The sequence below is a fragment of the Pongo pygmaeus genome, chromosome 1 (genome assembly GCF_028885625.2).
Source record: "Pongo pygmaeus isolate AG05252 chromosome 1, NHGRI_mPonPyg2-v2.0_pri, whole genome shotgun sequence".
Taxonomy (NCBI): Eukaryota; Metazoa; Chordata; class Mammalia; order Primates; family Hominidae; genus Pongo; species Pongo pygmaeus.
The window spans coordinates 11,772,501-11,788,604 of record NC_072373.2 but is presented as its reverse complement, the minus strand read 5'-3'; the positions used below and the strand labels follow the sequence as shown (position 1 = coordinate 11,788,604).

At 36.1% G+C, this 16,104-nt stretch overlaps 1 protein-coding gene across 5 annotated transcripts in view; it reads left to right on the top strand.

Moving 5' to 3' along the window:
- The window catches only part of RYR2 (ryanodine receptor 2), a 789,753-nt gene that overhangs the window by 385,801 nt on the left and 387,848 nt on the right, over positions 1–16,104 (top strand). For all 5 annotated transcript variants that reach the window (XM_054448216.2, XM_054448137.2, XM_054448051.2 and 2 more), the window contains exons 13-14: positions 4,700–4,864; positions 10,794–10,915. In XM_054448216.2, coding sequence (XP_054304191.1) covers positions 4,700–4,864; positions 10,794–10,915 — 287 coding nt within the window. The remainder of the gene's footprint in view (positions 1–4,699; positions 4,865–10,793; positions 10,916–16,104) is intronic.

Below are 16,104 nucleotides of genomic sequence, written 5' to 3'. Positions count from 1 at the left end.
AACTTTAACCATTATTTGTCTTAAAGAGACCTGGCTATTAAGAAATCAATAAAAACTCCATCATCTAAGGATAAAGGCCTTTTTTCTTTAGTTACCTGATAAAGTAATTTGGATAGACATACGGATGATTTTAACTATGCTAGAAGAATTCCTCTGAACTGCATGCTCTGTATTATAAGAAATAATTCTATAGGACTAGTTTTAGTCTTTTACTGAGTCTAGTTTTATATATCTAGTATGTATATATCACTTAGTATATCTATGTGTATAAGGCCACAGTTCTTCAGAAACAGGTATGGCTTCATTCTGAGTCAGGTGGGTATACCCAATGCCAAATATCACTTAATACTTTTCAGACCAATCATTTTTACATCTGGGTCTATTTTATTTATTTATTTTTTATTTTTATTTTATTTTTTTGAGATGGAGTCTGGCTCTGTTGCCCGGGCTGGAGTGCAGTGGTGCAATCTCGGCTCACTGCAAGCTCTGCCTCCCGGGTTCACGCCATTCTCCTGCCTCAGGCTTCCAAGTAGCTGGGACTACGGGCACCCGCCACCACGCCCAGCTAATTTTTTTTTTTTTTTTTTTTTTTGTATTTTTAGTAGAGATGGGGTTTCACCGTGTTAGCCAGGATGGTCTTGATCTCCTGACCTCATGATCTGCCCACCTCGGCCTCCCAAAGTGCTGGGATTACAGGCGTGAGCCACCGCACCCAGCCACGTCTGGGTCTATTTTAATATTCATTTGAAAATTAGATGTTCCAAGCACTTACGAATGGGATTATTTGAATGCTCATAATGGGAGTAGTTTGTCAGCACAGTTTTTATGGGAAATCTGAAGGGATTTCCAGAAATTCATCAAGGATCTGACATTTGCAGGCTGTTCTGGTCCTGAGGTTATGTGGGGTCAGACTGGAGGAATCAGACATATGATTCCTGCTGTCAAAAAGGTGAATGATAGTCAAGTGGAAAGAAGACAATTGAGGAACAGTTTTAACAAAGTGCCAACATTTCCCTGATAGTGGAAGTACAACATGCTATGAGAGTACATGAATGAAAACAGAAAATATCCATACACACCTCTTAGATTGAAAAAGCAGTGTTTGCAATAATTCTAGACTGTGCTGAAAAGAGTCATTTTATCTTTGAGTATTTTTATAGCTCTTAAGGTCTCAAGATTATTCTTGCAGGATAGAAGACTATAAAAGTTAAAAATTTACAGGTTTTAATGAATAAGATAATGCTTATAAGATAATGCTAAGATTAGGAGGATCTTGACATTTTCTTGATTAAATGTAGGAGGTATAGGAATTAAATTTTATATAGTCTTTTGAGGGAGGTTTCCATTTAATAGCAAAATACTTAAGCTAGAGTGTTTTAATGGCAATCTGATCTACAGATTGAAAAATTTCTATTGATTAACTTATAATTTCATTAACTCTTTTTTATCCAATTCCAATCTGATGCTAAGCTGACCCAGTTAATTTTGTATTTAAATTATTTTCATTTTTCTATTTCATTTATTTTTGTGATGTATAATTTAGCTCTATTTATTCATTATGTATATGTTTTCTTTTATATTTTTGAACATATTTTATATTTATAATAGTTGCTGTAAAGTCCTTGTCTGCTAGTTGCCGGATCTGGGCCATCTTTGCATTGATTTGTATTGCCTATACTCCTGTTGTTTTTGTTTTTCCAAAAAATATAGCTCACATTTCTAGTTTCTTTGTATCTGCTTATTTTTGACAGTATATTGGATATTGGGAATGATATGTGGTAGAGGCTCTAAATTTCAAGTCTTTTTCTGAAGAGTGATTTCGGTTTTGCAGGCAGTTAACCTTGTTGGATTGAAACTTCAGTTTTCTCTCTTTTACATGAGGAGCTGCTTATATTTTTACTCAAATCTTTCAGCTTCCATCTGTTGCCATTATACTGGACTTTCCTCCAGCATACATAGTCAGCAGAATTTGGATAATTTTTTTACAAAGATTTTGTAGATAACTTTGTGTCCAGGATTTAGCCCATCTAATTATTTTGTTGCTTGTGGGCCCTGAAGCATATCCACTGATACCTCAAGCCAATAAAGCAGCAGATTGCTGCTGCCAGAGTAGCAGACAGATTGGGCACTGCATGCCCCAAGGCAAAAGGCAGCCACTTACCAATCACACAAGGTGCTGTTTGCCTTTTGAGAGAGATCTACTTTTCAATTTCTTCCTGCTTTTGGTCCAAGTGCCTTTAAGTAGATTCTTGAAAGGATTTTTTTCCAAATTTTATAATAGTTTATATAGGAGAATTCACTCCAGTGAATTACTTCATCATTTTCCAAAGTAGAACAACTCAAAAGAAAAATAAAATTTAAAAGCTGATGCCAAAATTAAGGCCATTAATATAGATATGGTACAGCTAATACAGAGTTTTAGTAAGATTATTACTTGCCCAATCTGAGCACTTTATTTCCAGTAATACAGGAAATATTCTGTTGGATGCTTTTACTAGATGTCACATTTGTGGTTCATGTTGTGCTTCAGCTTATGGTCATTCAAAGGATCTAGATTATTTTCATCTGAATTTCTCCTAAGCCTGAGCTACAGAAAATGACAGGAGATAAAGAAGGAAAGAACACGAATGGCCTTTGGTCCTTCATTCAGCAAGTGATCTCACTTATTTTTTCTAATGTAACTTCAGCATTTTTTACCTCACTCAAAGGTCGGAGTAATTATTAAAACAGTCATCAGCCCGGAGCGGTGGCTCATACCTGTAATCCCTGCGCTTTGGGAAGCCGAGGAGGGTGGATCACCTGAGTTCAGGCGTTTAAGACTAGCCTTACCAACATGGTGAAATCTGTCCCTACTAAAAATACAAAAATTAGCAGGGCGTGGTGGTGGGTGCCTGTCGTCCCAGCTACTCAGGAGGCTGAGACAGCAGAATTGCTTAGAACCAGGAGGCAGAGGTTACAGTGAGCTGAGACTGTGCCACTGCATTCCAGCCTGGGTGACAGAGAAAGACTCCATCTCAAAAAAAAAAAAAATCATCATCACGATATTTCACAATTAAATCTTCTAATCCAGAGACAGATGTGAAATACATCAATAAAATACAAAGAAAGCATAATTTCACAATTAATGTTTATGTGACTTCTTAATATATAATCCATGCACCTATAAATAATCTAGACACAAACCAATTTGCTTGAAGACCAAAAAAAAAAAAATGTTAGAGGCTCACTGTTCTATTCTGAAGAGATAATTACAGTGTTCTATTTTATTCCCAGAATTTAATTTTTCTATTGACAGGGTTGGTATAAGTAGATTAGTAGTTTATCTAGGTTGATAGAATGAAATTAGAATGGTTTTATTGTCTGTTTTATTACAGATGCTTAGAATAGTGTTTCAGGTTATTTGCATAATGATTGAATCAACTTAATTGATAATTATATATTTTCTTAGGTGACCTTGACGTTTTGTGTTAAAAATTTCAACTCATTTTAACTTGAATTTTCAATTGTTTATGGAGTGTTCATAATCATTTTCAGGTCATTAATTATTAATGCATTATGCAAATGACATGAAAAATTTGTTAAACCTTGGGGTTGTTTTAAAATTGTTCATTTTTGTGTAGCAGACATACATTTTACTCTGACTGAATCTTCAAAATATTCGTGTAACTATAATTCTAAATAAAAGTCATAAGACCAAAGACATAGAAGACATGTAAAGTAAATTAACAAGGAAGGTTAGACTAAGAAAAAAGAATAAGAGACTAAAGAAAGGAGGTACCCTTGGCTTTTTCATTGCTGCTTTAGGGACTGTACGGGACTTTAAGACATAGTGAGTTCCTGAAGATCACAGCTCTGCATGGGAGGAAAAATGGAAAGAGAGCATGTTGGAGGAGGAGGTGCTGACATAAACAGAGATTTGAAAGAAACATTTGGTTGGTGTCAGAGGATGGATTGCTACTTCCTAGGAGAGGAAGCTTGGCATAGTAACCCTTTAAGAGTGAATACCTCTCTGTAGTCCGAGTTGGAAATTGCAGTAGCAGAAACTGAATTTTAGCTTTGATTAGTTCAAAACAAATAATCATTTTAATTAACGGGTTCATTAACAATCATTGTCACCATTATTATTGTCAAAATTGTCAAAAAATTTTGAAGTGTTTATCCCAGGGACACTATTCTGAAATCTACATGCATTATCTTATTTTTTTTTTTTTGGTACTATGGAGAGATACCTTATTAGCTTTATTTATGGATGAGAAAACTGAGGCTTAAAAGGTTTAATTAACTTGCTAACATATTAGAGGTAATGAGTGGCAGAGGATGGACTCAAAACTAAATCTCTCTGTCCTCCAAACCTATGCTCTTAATCACCAATAATGAAAAGAAAAAAAAAAACCGCAAAAACCCAGGAAGGATATTTAGCTTAACTACTAATTTTAAGATCTCTGGTTTGGAGTTGGCCATTATGCAACATAAAATTTAAAAATTTTACATTATGGCAAAAATAATGTTCTACCAATGTGAATAATTCAAGCATATGTTAGAGGTTGAACTGTTAGAGTAAAATATTTGGCCATTATTTCAGGGGACTTCAGAGGGCTGAATTTTTCAAGGAGCATATTTACAATAAGGCAAAATTCTATTGCCATACACTAGTATTTTTGAAATGTTTACTGACCTTTTTTTCCTCCTCTCCCCTTAGGAAAAATTGGATGTAGGTGTGAGAAAAGAAGTTGATGGCATGGGAACATCTGAAATAAAATACGGTGACTCAGTATGCTATATACAACACGTAGACACAGGCCTATGGCTTACTTACCAGTCTGTGGACGTGAAATCCGTGAGAATGGGATCTATACAACGTAAGGTAAGGTAATAGAAAAAAACATAATTTATAGAAGTAATTTTTATGAATACACAAGCACAAGTCAAAAAAATTGGCTAATCTTTTTAGTCACCTGCAAAAGTTCATAATTTTGCAAGCGAAAGGGCAGATTCCACTGTAATAGACTCTTTAGCTTTGTAAGGTGAACAGAGCTGGATGTTAGTTACATCACTCATCTATAGGATTATGGGATGCGTGCATTTAAATATGAAGTGAAGAAATATACAGTGCCATCTTCTGGATTCTAGTTTAGCACAGTTCACTTTGTCCTCCATGCTGTGACAAAGTCCATTACTGACATCCCCTTGCTTACAGGAAGAGGCCCACTGTTTGGTCGCGATAATGATGCTCTTCCTGGCCTGTGACACTCCTACTCTGTTCCTGATTTCCAGACATTGTCTTCAATTTCCCCAGCATGTCACTTACAATACATTCCTTGCAGTCTGTCAGAATACCATGGCTTTTCCACACCTGTGCCTCTGCACACTGTTTCTTCTGTTTAGAATAAACCTTTTTTGTCTCCCTGACTCTTTTCCATCATCCAGGGATTCAATTTATTTATCATTTTAGAAGTTCTTCCTGATGATATCAGCTTATCAGCTACTCCCTCCTTTGAGTTCTCATAATGTTCTATAACTCATTACATTTTATATACACACTCCTTGTGCTATTTAATTCAGTAGGCTACATATCTCTCTCTCACCACCCCTGTCCCCCCAACCCCACAAATTTGCAGCTCCCCTGAGGGAGTACATCGTACTAGATTGTTCATGTCTTTACATGTGACATGCAGCATAGTGTGCGGAACCAAATAACACACATTATTTCCGGAAACAGGATACCTGGGAAAGGAAGGCTTTGGTGATACAGGCCTTTTTATTTCCAACAGATTTGTTAATCAAAATATGTACCCACATTCCAGTAACTAAATAGATCACTGTTCTTTTGATCTATTTAGAGTGACCAGTGCTGATTTTAGTGAAGGTGGAGGCTGATGCTGCAGGGATAGAGTTTGACTTGAGTGCATCCCGGTACCCTCAGACAATTCTCCTGCAAGACTTACATCATCATTATAATAAGATGATCCCTTGTTTTTTAGGTCTTTGATCTAGGCTCATCCATTTAAGTGTACTTGCATGTATTCAATATTTGTGAAGGATTCCCTATTTCTTGCAACTGAAGGTGGCCTGTTTTAAAACTTTTTATTATAGATAATTTAAATTTATACAAAATAACGAATAGTGTAATGAACCCCTTGTCTTCACCATTCAACATTTTCAATGCTCTCTTGCTGTTGTTTCAGTTGCACCTCCAATCCTATGCTACATCTCACTAGATTATTACTGTTACTTATTTTTAACTTTTAGAGGTAATATTTATATACATTGAAATGTAAACATTTAGCTGTAGAGGGTGTTTTCTTTTTTCTTGAGACAAGAGTTTCACTGTGTCGCCTGATGTGCAGTGGTGCAATCTCTGCTCACTGCAACCTCCGCCTCCTGGGTTCAAGCAATTCTCCTGTCTCAGCCTCCTGAGTAGCTGGAATTACAGGCGCCCACCACCACAGCCAGCTAATTTTTTTATTTTTAGTGGAGATGGGGTTTCGCCATATTGGCCAGGCTGGTTTCGAACTCCTGACCTCAGGTGGTCCACCCGCCTCGGCCTCCCAAAATGCTGGCATTACAGGCGTGAGCCACTGAGCCAGACAGCTGTAGAGTTTTAACAAATGGATACACTGGTGTGACCCACAAGCTTATCTCCATGTGGAACATGTCTAATTTCCAAGAAGTTTCCCAACATTCCTTTCTATTCCTTTCTAGGTTATTCCTGCTCCCTTTCCCCCAGGGGCAACTATTCTTGTGATTTTTTTTTTTTTTTTTTTTTGACAGTCTCGCTCTGTCGCCCAGGCTGGAGTACAGTGGTGCAATCTCAGCTCACTGCCATCTCCACCTCCCTGGTTCAAGCGATTCTCCTGCCTCAGACTCCCGAGTAGCTGGGATTACGGGCACGCGCAACCACGCCTGGCTAATTTTTGTATTTTTAGTAGAAGGGGTTTCACCATGTTGGCCAAGATGGTCTCCATCTCCTGACCTTGCGATCCGTCCGCCTCAGCCTCCCAGAGTGCTGGGATTACAGGCGTGAGCCACCACACCTGGTCACTCTAGTGATCTTTTTCTGTCATGGAAATGATCTTGTGATCATTTTTCTGTTTTGGCTGATGTTGAATTTTATATAAGTGAAATTCTATGGCATGTACTCTTTTGTATATGCCTCCTTTTGCTCAGCCAAAGGTCTGTGACATTTATCCATATTGTTCCATGTTTGAGTCCAAATTGCTTAAGTTACTTTTTGAGGTCCCCAGAAGCCAACAAGCCAGAAATTAAACTAAACACAATCTAAGGAGGGGGCGGGGGTCAGAAAGGAAAGGAAGAGTTAAAGGTATGTAATTGTGACTTATTCTGTCTTCATTACTAGACTCTGAGATCGGAACCAAGTCTTTGATTTATGTATTTTCAGTATCTGGCAGAGTGCTGGAACCATAGTAGGTGCTCAATAAATGTTTCTTGAATGAAAACATGTATTTTCAAGGATGTGGAGTTATAATTGAGTTGGTGAGATTGCCCATACACCTGCTAACTTGGTCTTCAATTGCATTAGTGTTGCAGAATTATGAGCCAGGGTGAGCTGGGTTAGCATTCTCAAGGTGAACAGCTAATGTTGTCGAAATTGTGGCAGAAGAGGTTGATTTGGCTTTAAAGCAAATTTTTCTTTTGATAATGATGTTTGGTCATGGATCTTCTACTAGATTTAGCAGATGTTATCTTTTCTTTTTTTCTTAATATTTTACTTATAAAAATTTCAAATATAAAAAAATTTAAAAGACTAAGCCAATGAACATCCACATACCCTTGAATTAGAGTCAACAATTATTATAGTTAGCCAGATTTGCTTTCCTTTCCTCCTGTCTTTCTTTTCTCTGTGTGTGTGTATGCAGTCAAACATCCACAGTACCGTTCATACCATTATGGTAATTCTATTACATCATTGATTATCCTGTTTGTATTCATATTTATTCTATTATCCTAATAGTATCTTTTCTAGTTGATTAAAATCAGGATGCAATCAAAATTCATGCACCTATTTATTTTTATGCCTTTCAGTCTCTTTTAATCTAGAACAAATTCTCAGCTTATTTTTTCCTGTAGCATCGAGTTTTTAAAAAATCCATGCCAGTTATAGAATGCCTCATGTTCCGGATGTGTCTGACTTTTTTCCCCCATTGCCTATGCTCTTGGTAATTCCCATGAACTTGCAGCTAGGTATAAGGCTATGCTGTCCAAATCAGTAACTGCTAGACACATGTGGCAATTTGGTATTTGTATATAACTAGAACTAGATGAACACAATTTTTAGTTTTGTTAAACTTTAATTAAATTTTAAAAACATACACTTAAATTGTTGGAAAACTTTTATGTATGCTTGGAACAAGTTGGGTATGTGAATCTACTTTTCCAACCATGTCTTTGATTCCTGTTTTCATGCCATTTTAGTCTGCTAGTTTCTTTCTCAAGAACACGGCTGTCTTTCCTCTCAGTGTTCTCCCTGACCTTTTCTCTACACTTCGCTTCTCAAGTGTGTCTTCCAAAGTACTCATTTTTTTCTCTGGTGCTGTTCTGTTTGTAAGCCCTTTCTGTGCCTTTAAAATTTTAGTTTTCGTGCTTTTTTTTCTTGTCCTTATCTCACCCAGCTCACCTTTTTATCTCAGCTTGCTGTTCTTTCATCTGGTCTGCTGGTTTATTATCTCAGCATATTTTCCCATTGTGAATTTCCACTCCTCTTTTATCGAAGTTGTAACTTGCATCCTGAGGACAGTTGAAATTGTTTTTATGTTTAAGTAGCCTCCTGCTATTTCAATTTTACTTAGCTTTTTAAAAATAGCAATGATTACTGAATTTTATTAATAAAGAAGATAAAAATAATGTGTTGTGTCTTTTAACTTGTTGATAAAATAACTAAGTTACCAGACCTCCAATTGTTAAAGAGTTCTTAAATTCACAGAGTAAACCTACTTGACCATAGTGTATGAGTCTTTTGAAATTCTACTAGATTTAATTAATTAATATTTTATTCAGAATTATTACATGTATATTTATGGGGGAAGTTAATTTATCTTTATGGACATTGAATTTTGAATTTCATACAATTTTTGTGTTTATTAATTTTTATGTGTCACAAAACACCACTCTACTCTGGTCTTTTTTTCAACCATTTAAAAATGTAAACACCATTCTTAGCTCATGGGCTGTATGGAAACAGGTGATGTGCTGTAGTTTGCCAATCCTTGGTCTAGACTAGTCTGCCATGAAAGGTAGCTGTTCTTTGAAACTTCATCACAGCTCACCTGTGAAACCAGCTGGTCCTAGGTCTTTTAAATATTGTATATTAAATTATCTTTTCAATCCTTTTCTAAAGAAACTGGTCAAATAGAGTTGGATTCCTTTTGATTAGTCTTATTTGGCTAAGAATCTATTCTATTCCCCTGGAATACCCAGTTTTGTTTGGTTGGTTGATTTTTGGTTTTGCCATGGAGTTGCACACAGTATTGTATTATTGTAATTTCCCATTCTCTGTGTTTTTACTTTCTATCTTTAGCCTGGTTTGTGAGAGCTTTGTTTTATTTATCATCACAAAGAATCAAATTTTGAGTTTATAAATCTTTTGTAGTACTTTATTTGACTTCTAGTTTAGTAATTTCACTTAATCTTCATTAGTTCCACTTTTCAACTTTCTTTGCTGTTCTATTTTTAGGACATGAAAATAGCAAGTTCTTTCAATTTAGTCATTTTTTTCTTTATTAATGAGGGCACTTAAGGCTATAATGTTTTGCCTTTGAATATAGATATATCTGTGTCTCACTGATTTTTTATATAAGGAGTTTCCTCTTTACATTGCTTTCTAGATAATTTATAGTTCCAGTTCCTAGATTTAGTTCAGTACACCTGGGTAGGTGTATTAAATTATCTTGCTATAAACGTTAAATGAAGATAAGCACAGATGGGAACAAATGGTTCTACTTATATATAGTACACAACTGATCTGTGCTGTCAAAAGTCTGCAAGGTGGTGAACCTTGTGAAGGATAGGGATAGGAAGGGAGCACTAAGGAGGATTTTAAGATACCATAATGTTTTCTTTCTTGAGCTGGGTGTTGGTCATGCAGGAATGTTCACTTGTGAAAATCATGGAACTGTTTTCTTAAGATTTTTGCATTTGTCTTTCCTAACATTATAGTTTCATAGAAAGTTCAAAAACAAAAAACTATCAAAAGAAAAGAAATATATGTATACATTTTTATCGTTTAGATGATTTATAAGCATTGTTCAGTACTTATTATTGACTAGTCTATGTTCAGAACTACTGTATGACTGGTGTGCCAGTGCAACATTAGCTTTGCTGCTTTGTACCAAGTTTGCTTAGGCTGAGGATCAGTCATTCAATGCAGAATGTGAAAAGGCTCTGCTGTTTGTTTTACTTGACTCGTTGCATTTTTTGAGTAGTTCTTTAAAATGGTAACTGAGCTGGGCATGGTGATGGGGGCTTGTAATTCTAGCTATTCAGGAGGCAGAGGGAGAAGGATCACTAAAGCCCAGGAGTTCAAGACCAATCTGGGCAACATAGCAAGACCCCATCTCAAAAAAAAGAAGTAATAACTAAATGAATAAATGGAATGGCTAATTTGTATAGGGAGCTGTGCATACGATTTTATCTGAACATAACATCTTCACAGTCCCCTGTACCTGCCTTTTGATTCTATCTGTTGTTATGGCTCAGCTGTTTGAGTACACATCTCCCTAACTCTAGTTTGGAAAAGAGATGTTGGGAGTAATGGCCTTACTTTTGCTTTCTTATAGGCTATTATGCATCATGAAGGCCACATGGATGATGGCATAAGTTTATCGAGATCCCAGCATGAAGAATCACGCACAGCACGAGTTATCCGGAGCACAGTCTTCCTTTTCAATAGATTTATAAGGTACTTTTTCTTTTGTAGGCGTAGTTGTTTGATACTTCATTTTCATTTCTTTATTGGATATGCAAATAGACAATTTAAAAGTGTGCTATGATGGTAATAAATCTCATACTGTTTGGTAAGTCAGCAGAAACATTAGGAAGTGTTAATTAGATGATTTAATGTCTTTCTTTTAAATAAACTTTTAAAAAGAATATGGTTTTGGAAATTAGATGTGTAATTTGTAATTGATAGGTATAGATTAGGATTATTTAATGACTACTTTTCCTTGTGCTGAACCTATTTAGTTCTTTTTTCTTTTCTTTCTTTTTTTTTTTTTTTGAGACAGAGTACAGAGTCTCATGCTGTCACCCACACTGAAGTGCAGTGGCGCAATCTCGGCTCACTGCATCCTCTGCCTCCTGGGTTTAAGCAATTGTCCTGCCTCAGCCTCCTGAGTAGCTAGGATTACAGGTGCTCACCAACACACCTAGCTAATTTTTATATTTTTAGTAGAGATAGGGTTTCACCATGTTGGCCAGGATGGACTCGATCTCTTAACCTCGTGATCCGCTCACCTTGGCCTCCCAAAGTGCTGGGATTACAGGCTTAAGCCACCGCGCCTGGCCTAGTTCTTTTTGCAATGAGGGCAGTGAAGCCTATATATCTGCTGAGTTTTGATATGTGTTTTTTTAAACTAATTCTCATAAGAACTGTTTTTCCACCTAATAATTGCAATAATTGCATATCTACAGACTAAATTAAACTTGTGACCAACGTGTTTTCTGGTAACATTATACCAACATATGCTCTGACTTGTGAGAGATTTCATTTGTCTCTTTAAACTTTGCTAATTTGATGGGGGAAACTTTTTGTTGACCATGTTTCTTCATTTATTTTTTCTTTTGTGTTTAATCCTATTATACATATTTCTGTTAAGTTGTTCTGAGCTTTTGTTATGTTTAGAGATATTCATTTCCTGTCATCATAAATTGCAAACCGTTTCACAAGTTTATTGGTTTGGGAAAGAATTTGAAAGGATTTTTTAGTAGTTGAATCGGTAAATTTTTTTTTTGGCTTTACAGCATAAAACAAATCTGCCCTACTCAAGATTATATTATTTTCTACTTCTTTCATAAACCATCCCTTTTATAAACCATACACACTGTGTGTATATGTGTGTGTGCCCATATGTAACCAAAAAATGTGCACAGCATTTGGCCACACATCCTAAGTGTTTAGTCCATTTTTCTGCCTCGTCTCAACTCCAAGCCTCATCAGATGGAGTAAAGCTTAAATCGAATGGGGTATGCACCACATTTTTGTATTTTTTATTACTTGTATTACTTTTCAGTATTATTTGTATTCTTGTGGTTTAATATAGTATTTATTTCTTATAGTAAAAATTTATTACATTTTAACGCATTATAAAATTAGTCAAGAAATTCTACTTGGAAATTATAACTTATTTTGGAAACAAACTTAGCCTTTTCATGTCTTGTTCTTCCCACTAGTTTTTCTTTACTAGGGCTGATCAATCCTATGATAGGGATTGAGCAAATTAATCATAAATCTTTGAAATTGTCAATTTTATATTTAGTCAGCACTGACTTCTTCAAATATGAGGGACTTTTTAAAATTCAATTTGACTGCTGTAGAGTATTCAGTGGCACTACAGAGATTCCATTTGGTGAGTTAATTTAATACTAGACCAAAAACTGGTTATTTGTTTTGAAAACTATTTTGTGGGAAAGCTACTATCTCAGTGTTATAGACATAATGTAGTGCTAGTATACCATAAGTGACATTTTTTTATGCTGGCTGAAATACCAAAATTCATCTTGAATGTGATTTACTTTAGCAGATCTGCTCTTTGGAAGAATAATTTTAAAATTTAACAATTACTTTTCTGATTAGATAGAGTACCAAGTATGAGAAATTTGGATTCTGTGATAAAAAATGTTGAATTATACACTTTCTGCTTTATTAAATCTTGAAAATTATTTTTTGTCTGGGCTATTTGAGTGAAATTCATTTGTTATACCTATCATGATAAAATAGGATGGTTACATTTAACCCCTATTAACTATGAAAAGATTTTCTGATTCCCAGTCTGATTTTTTCTGTTTTCTTTCTTCTTGCCTTGCTCTCTTTTTTCTAACTTTATAAGATGAATGCTGATATTATTGAGACCTTTGTTGACATAAACATTTAGTGTTATACATTTCTGTTTTTAGTGGCACCTCACACGTTTTGATTTTCCTTTCTTCCTTTCTTTTCTTTCCGTCTGTCTTTCTCTCTCTCTCCTCTCTCTCTCTTTCTCCTCCCCCCTTTCCTTCCTTCCTTCCTTCCCTCCCTCCCTCCCTCTTTCCCCTCCCTCCCTCTTTTCTTTTTTCTTTTCTTTTCTTTCTGTCTTTTCTTCTTTCCCCTCCCCTCTCCTCCCTCCCCTCTCCCCATTCTGCTCTTCACTCTCATTCTGTCACCCAGACTAGAGTGCAATGGCCCTATCTCTGCTCACTGCAACCTGCCTCCCAGGTTTAAGCAATTCTACTGCGTCAGCTTCCCAAGCAGCTAGGATTACAGGTGTGCATCACCACTCCTGGCTAATTTTTTTATTTTTAGTAGAGATGTGGTTTCACCATGTTGCCCAGGCTGGTCTCGACCACCTGAACTCAAGTGATCCACCCACCTTGGCCTCACAAAGTGCTGGGATTACAGGCGTGAGCCACCACACCCGGCATTGATATCTTTTCTTTCAGTTTCCCCTTTGATGACTTCTTTGACCAATAGATTTTTTCAGTTTCCAAATATTCGGAGATTTCCTGAATATTTTTCTGTTACTAATTTCTAATTTAATGCCATTGTGGTCAGAGAACATACTTTGTGAGATTGATCGCTTTTAAATTTATTAAGACTTGTTTTATGGCTTAGAGTAAACTTGATTTTGGTAAATGTTTCATGTGAATTTGAAAAGAATGTGCATTCTCCCCTTGTTGGGTCGTGTTCAAAAGTGTCAATTTAGTATTATTTAGATCTTCAATTTCCTTATGTTTTTCGGTCTCTTTGTTCTGCTAATTACTGAGAGAAAGGTACTGAAAACTGTCTGACTGTAATTGTGGGTATTTCTATTTCTCCTTGCTGTTTGTCACCTTTTCTTTGTGCATTTTGAAGCTCTGTTATTAAGTGCATACCTGTTTAGGATTTTGTTCTTTTGATGAACTGACCCCTTTATCATTATGAAATTAACTTCCTTAACTCTGATAATATTCTTTGCTATGACATGTACTTTGTATAATATGAACATAGCCACTCTAGTTTCCCACCCCCCCCACCTTTGGTATTAGCATCCTATGACCTTTAACCTGTTTGTATCTTTATATTTAAAGTGCATTTCTTTTAAGCAATAGGTAGTTGGGTCTTGCTTTTTTATCCCATTTGATAATCCCTGTTTTAAATTGTATTGTTTAATCCATTTACATAAATATGATTATTGATATAGTAGGCTTAAGTCTGTCTTCTTCCTATTTGTTTTATATTCGTCCTACCTAGTAATAGGATAAAGAGGAGATACACACACGCGCCACCACCATCACCACCCTTACACGGGAGCATGAGAGCATATGGGTTACAAAAAATAAACCACATAAGGACAACACTTTGTCATTGTCCCATTTCCTCCTTTTTCTTCCTTCTTTTGGATTCGTTGAGTATTTTCTATTATTTCATCTTACCTCCTTTTTATTGGTTTATTAGCTGTAATATTTTATTTGTATTTTAGTGGTTACTTACGGGTTAAAGCTGTAATACTTTGTTTGTATTTTAGTGGTTACTTACGGTTTAAAGCTGTAATACTTTATTTGTATTTTAGTGGTTACTTATGGTTTATAGCATATATCTTTAATTTGCCGCAGTCTACCTTTAACTGATATTTTGTCACTCTATGAATAGTGTAAGAACATTATAATAGTATACTTCCAGTTTTCGCACTTTGTCATATATTTTACATTTATAGATGTTATTAATTCCACACTATATTTTTATTTAAACAGTCAGTTTTTAAAGAGATTTAAATAACAAAAACATCTATATTTGCACATATAGCTATCATTTCTAGTGCTCTTTTTTTGTGTGTGCGTGGATCTGTATTTTCTTCAGGTATTGTTTTCTTCTGCATGAAGGACTTTTTTTTAACATTTCTTATCATGCAAGTCTGCTGGAGATAGACTCTTTCAGCTTTTGTACAACTGAAAATGTGTTCTTTGCCTTCATTTTAAGTGATACTTTTGCTGTGTACAGCATTCTAGATTGACAGGTTTTTTTTTCTTTGGGTTGACTAATTTTACTCCCTATGGATGATTGTATTTCATAGTTCTTTATATGCCTGGTTATTTTTGTTTAGTTACCAGACATTGTGAATTTGTTAGATGCTGGCTATTTTTATATTCCTGTAAATATTCTTGGGCTTTTTCCTGGGATGCTGTTAAGTTACCTAGAAAGAGTTTGATTTGTTTGGATCTTGCCTTTAGAGTCTTCTGGGTGGGAAGAGCAGTGTTTAGTCTAGGGCAAATGATTCCCCACTATTGAGACGAGACCCTCTGAATACTCTATCCAGTGTCCCATGAATTGTAAAGTTTTCCAGTCTGGCTGCTGGGGACAGGCACTGTTTCAGGTTCTGTGTGAGGGCCAGTTGTTGTTCCCTCTGATCCTTTCAGGTGATTCTGTTCCTTGCCTTGAGTAGTTTTCTCATGATGTTCTCATCAGTGTTCTGCTGAATATTTGAGGGGGACCTTCTGTAGGTCTCCAGGGTTCCCTCTTGTGAGCCCTCTCCTCTCTGTGTCCTGTGAATTCTAGCAACCTTGGTCTCCCGGACGCTCAGCAATATCTCTTCAACTCATGGAGACTGTCAGGCCACACCTGGGTTCCCTTCCTGCTCCACGGCCTGGAAATTCTCCTAGGCAGTAAACTGAGGCAGCTGTAGGACTCACCTGATTTGTTTCCATTCCTCAGGAATTCCTGTCCTTTATTCATTGCTCTCCAGTGTCTTGAAAGTTTTCATGTTTTTTTGGTCCCACCCCCCATCCCCATTATACTTTGCCTTTTTTGGGGGTTGTTTCAGAGGGAAGGGAAATCCTGCCCTGTCACTTTGTCTAGGCCAAATGTAACTCACATCTGGTTGACATGTGCAATGCTTATTTCCAGATGAGATTCCTTGT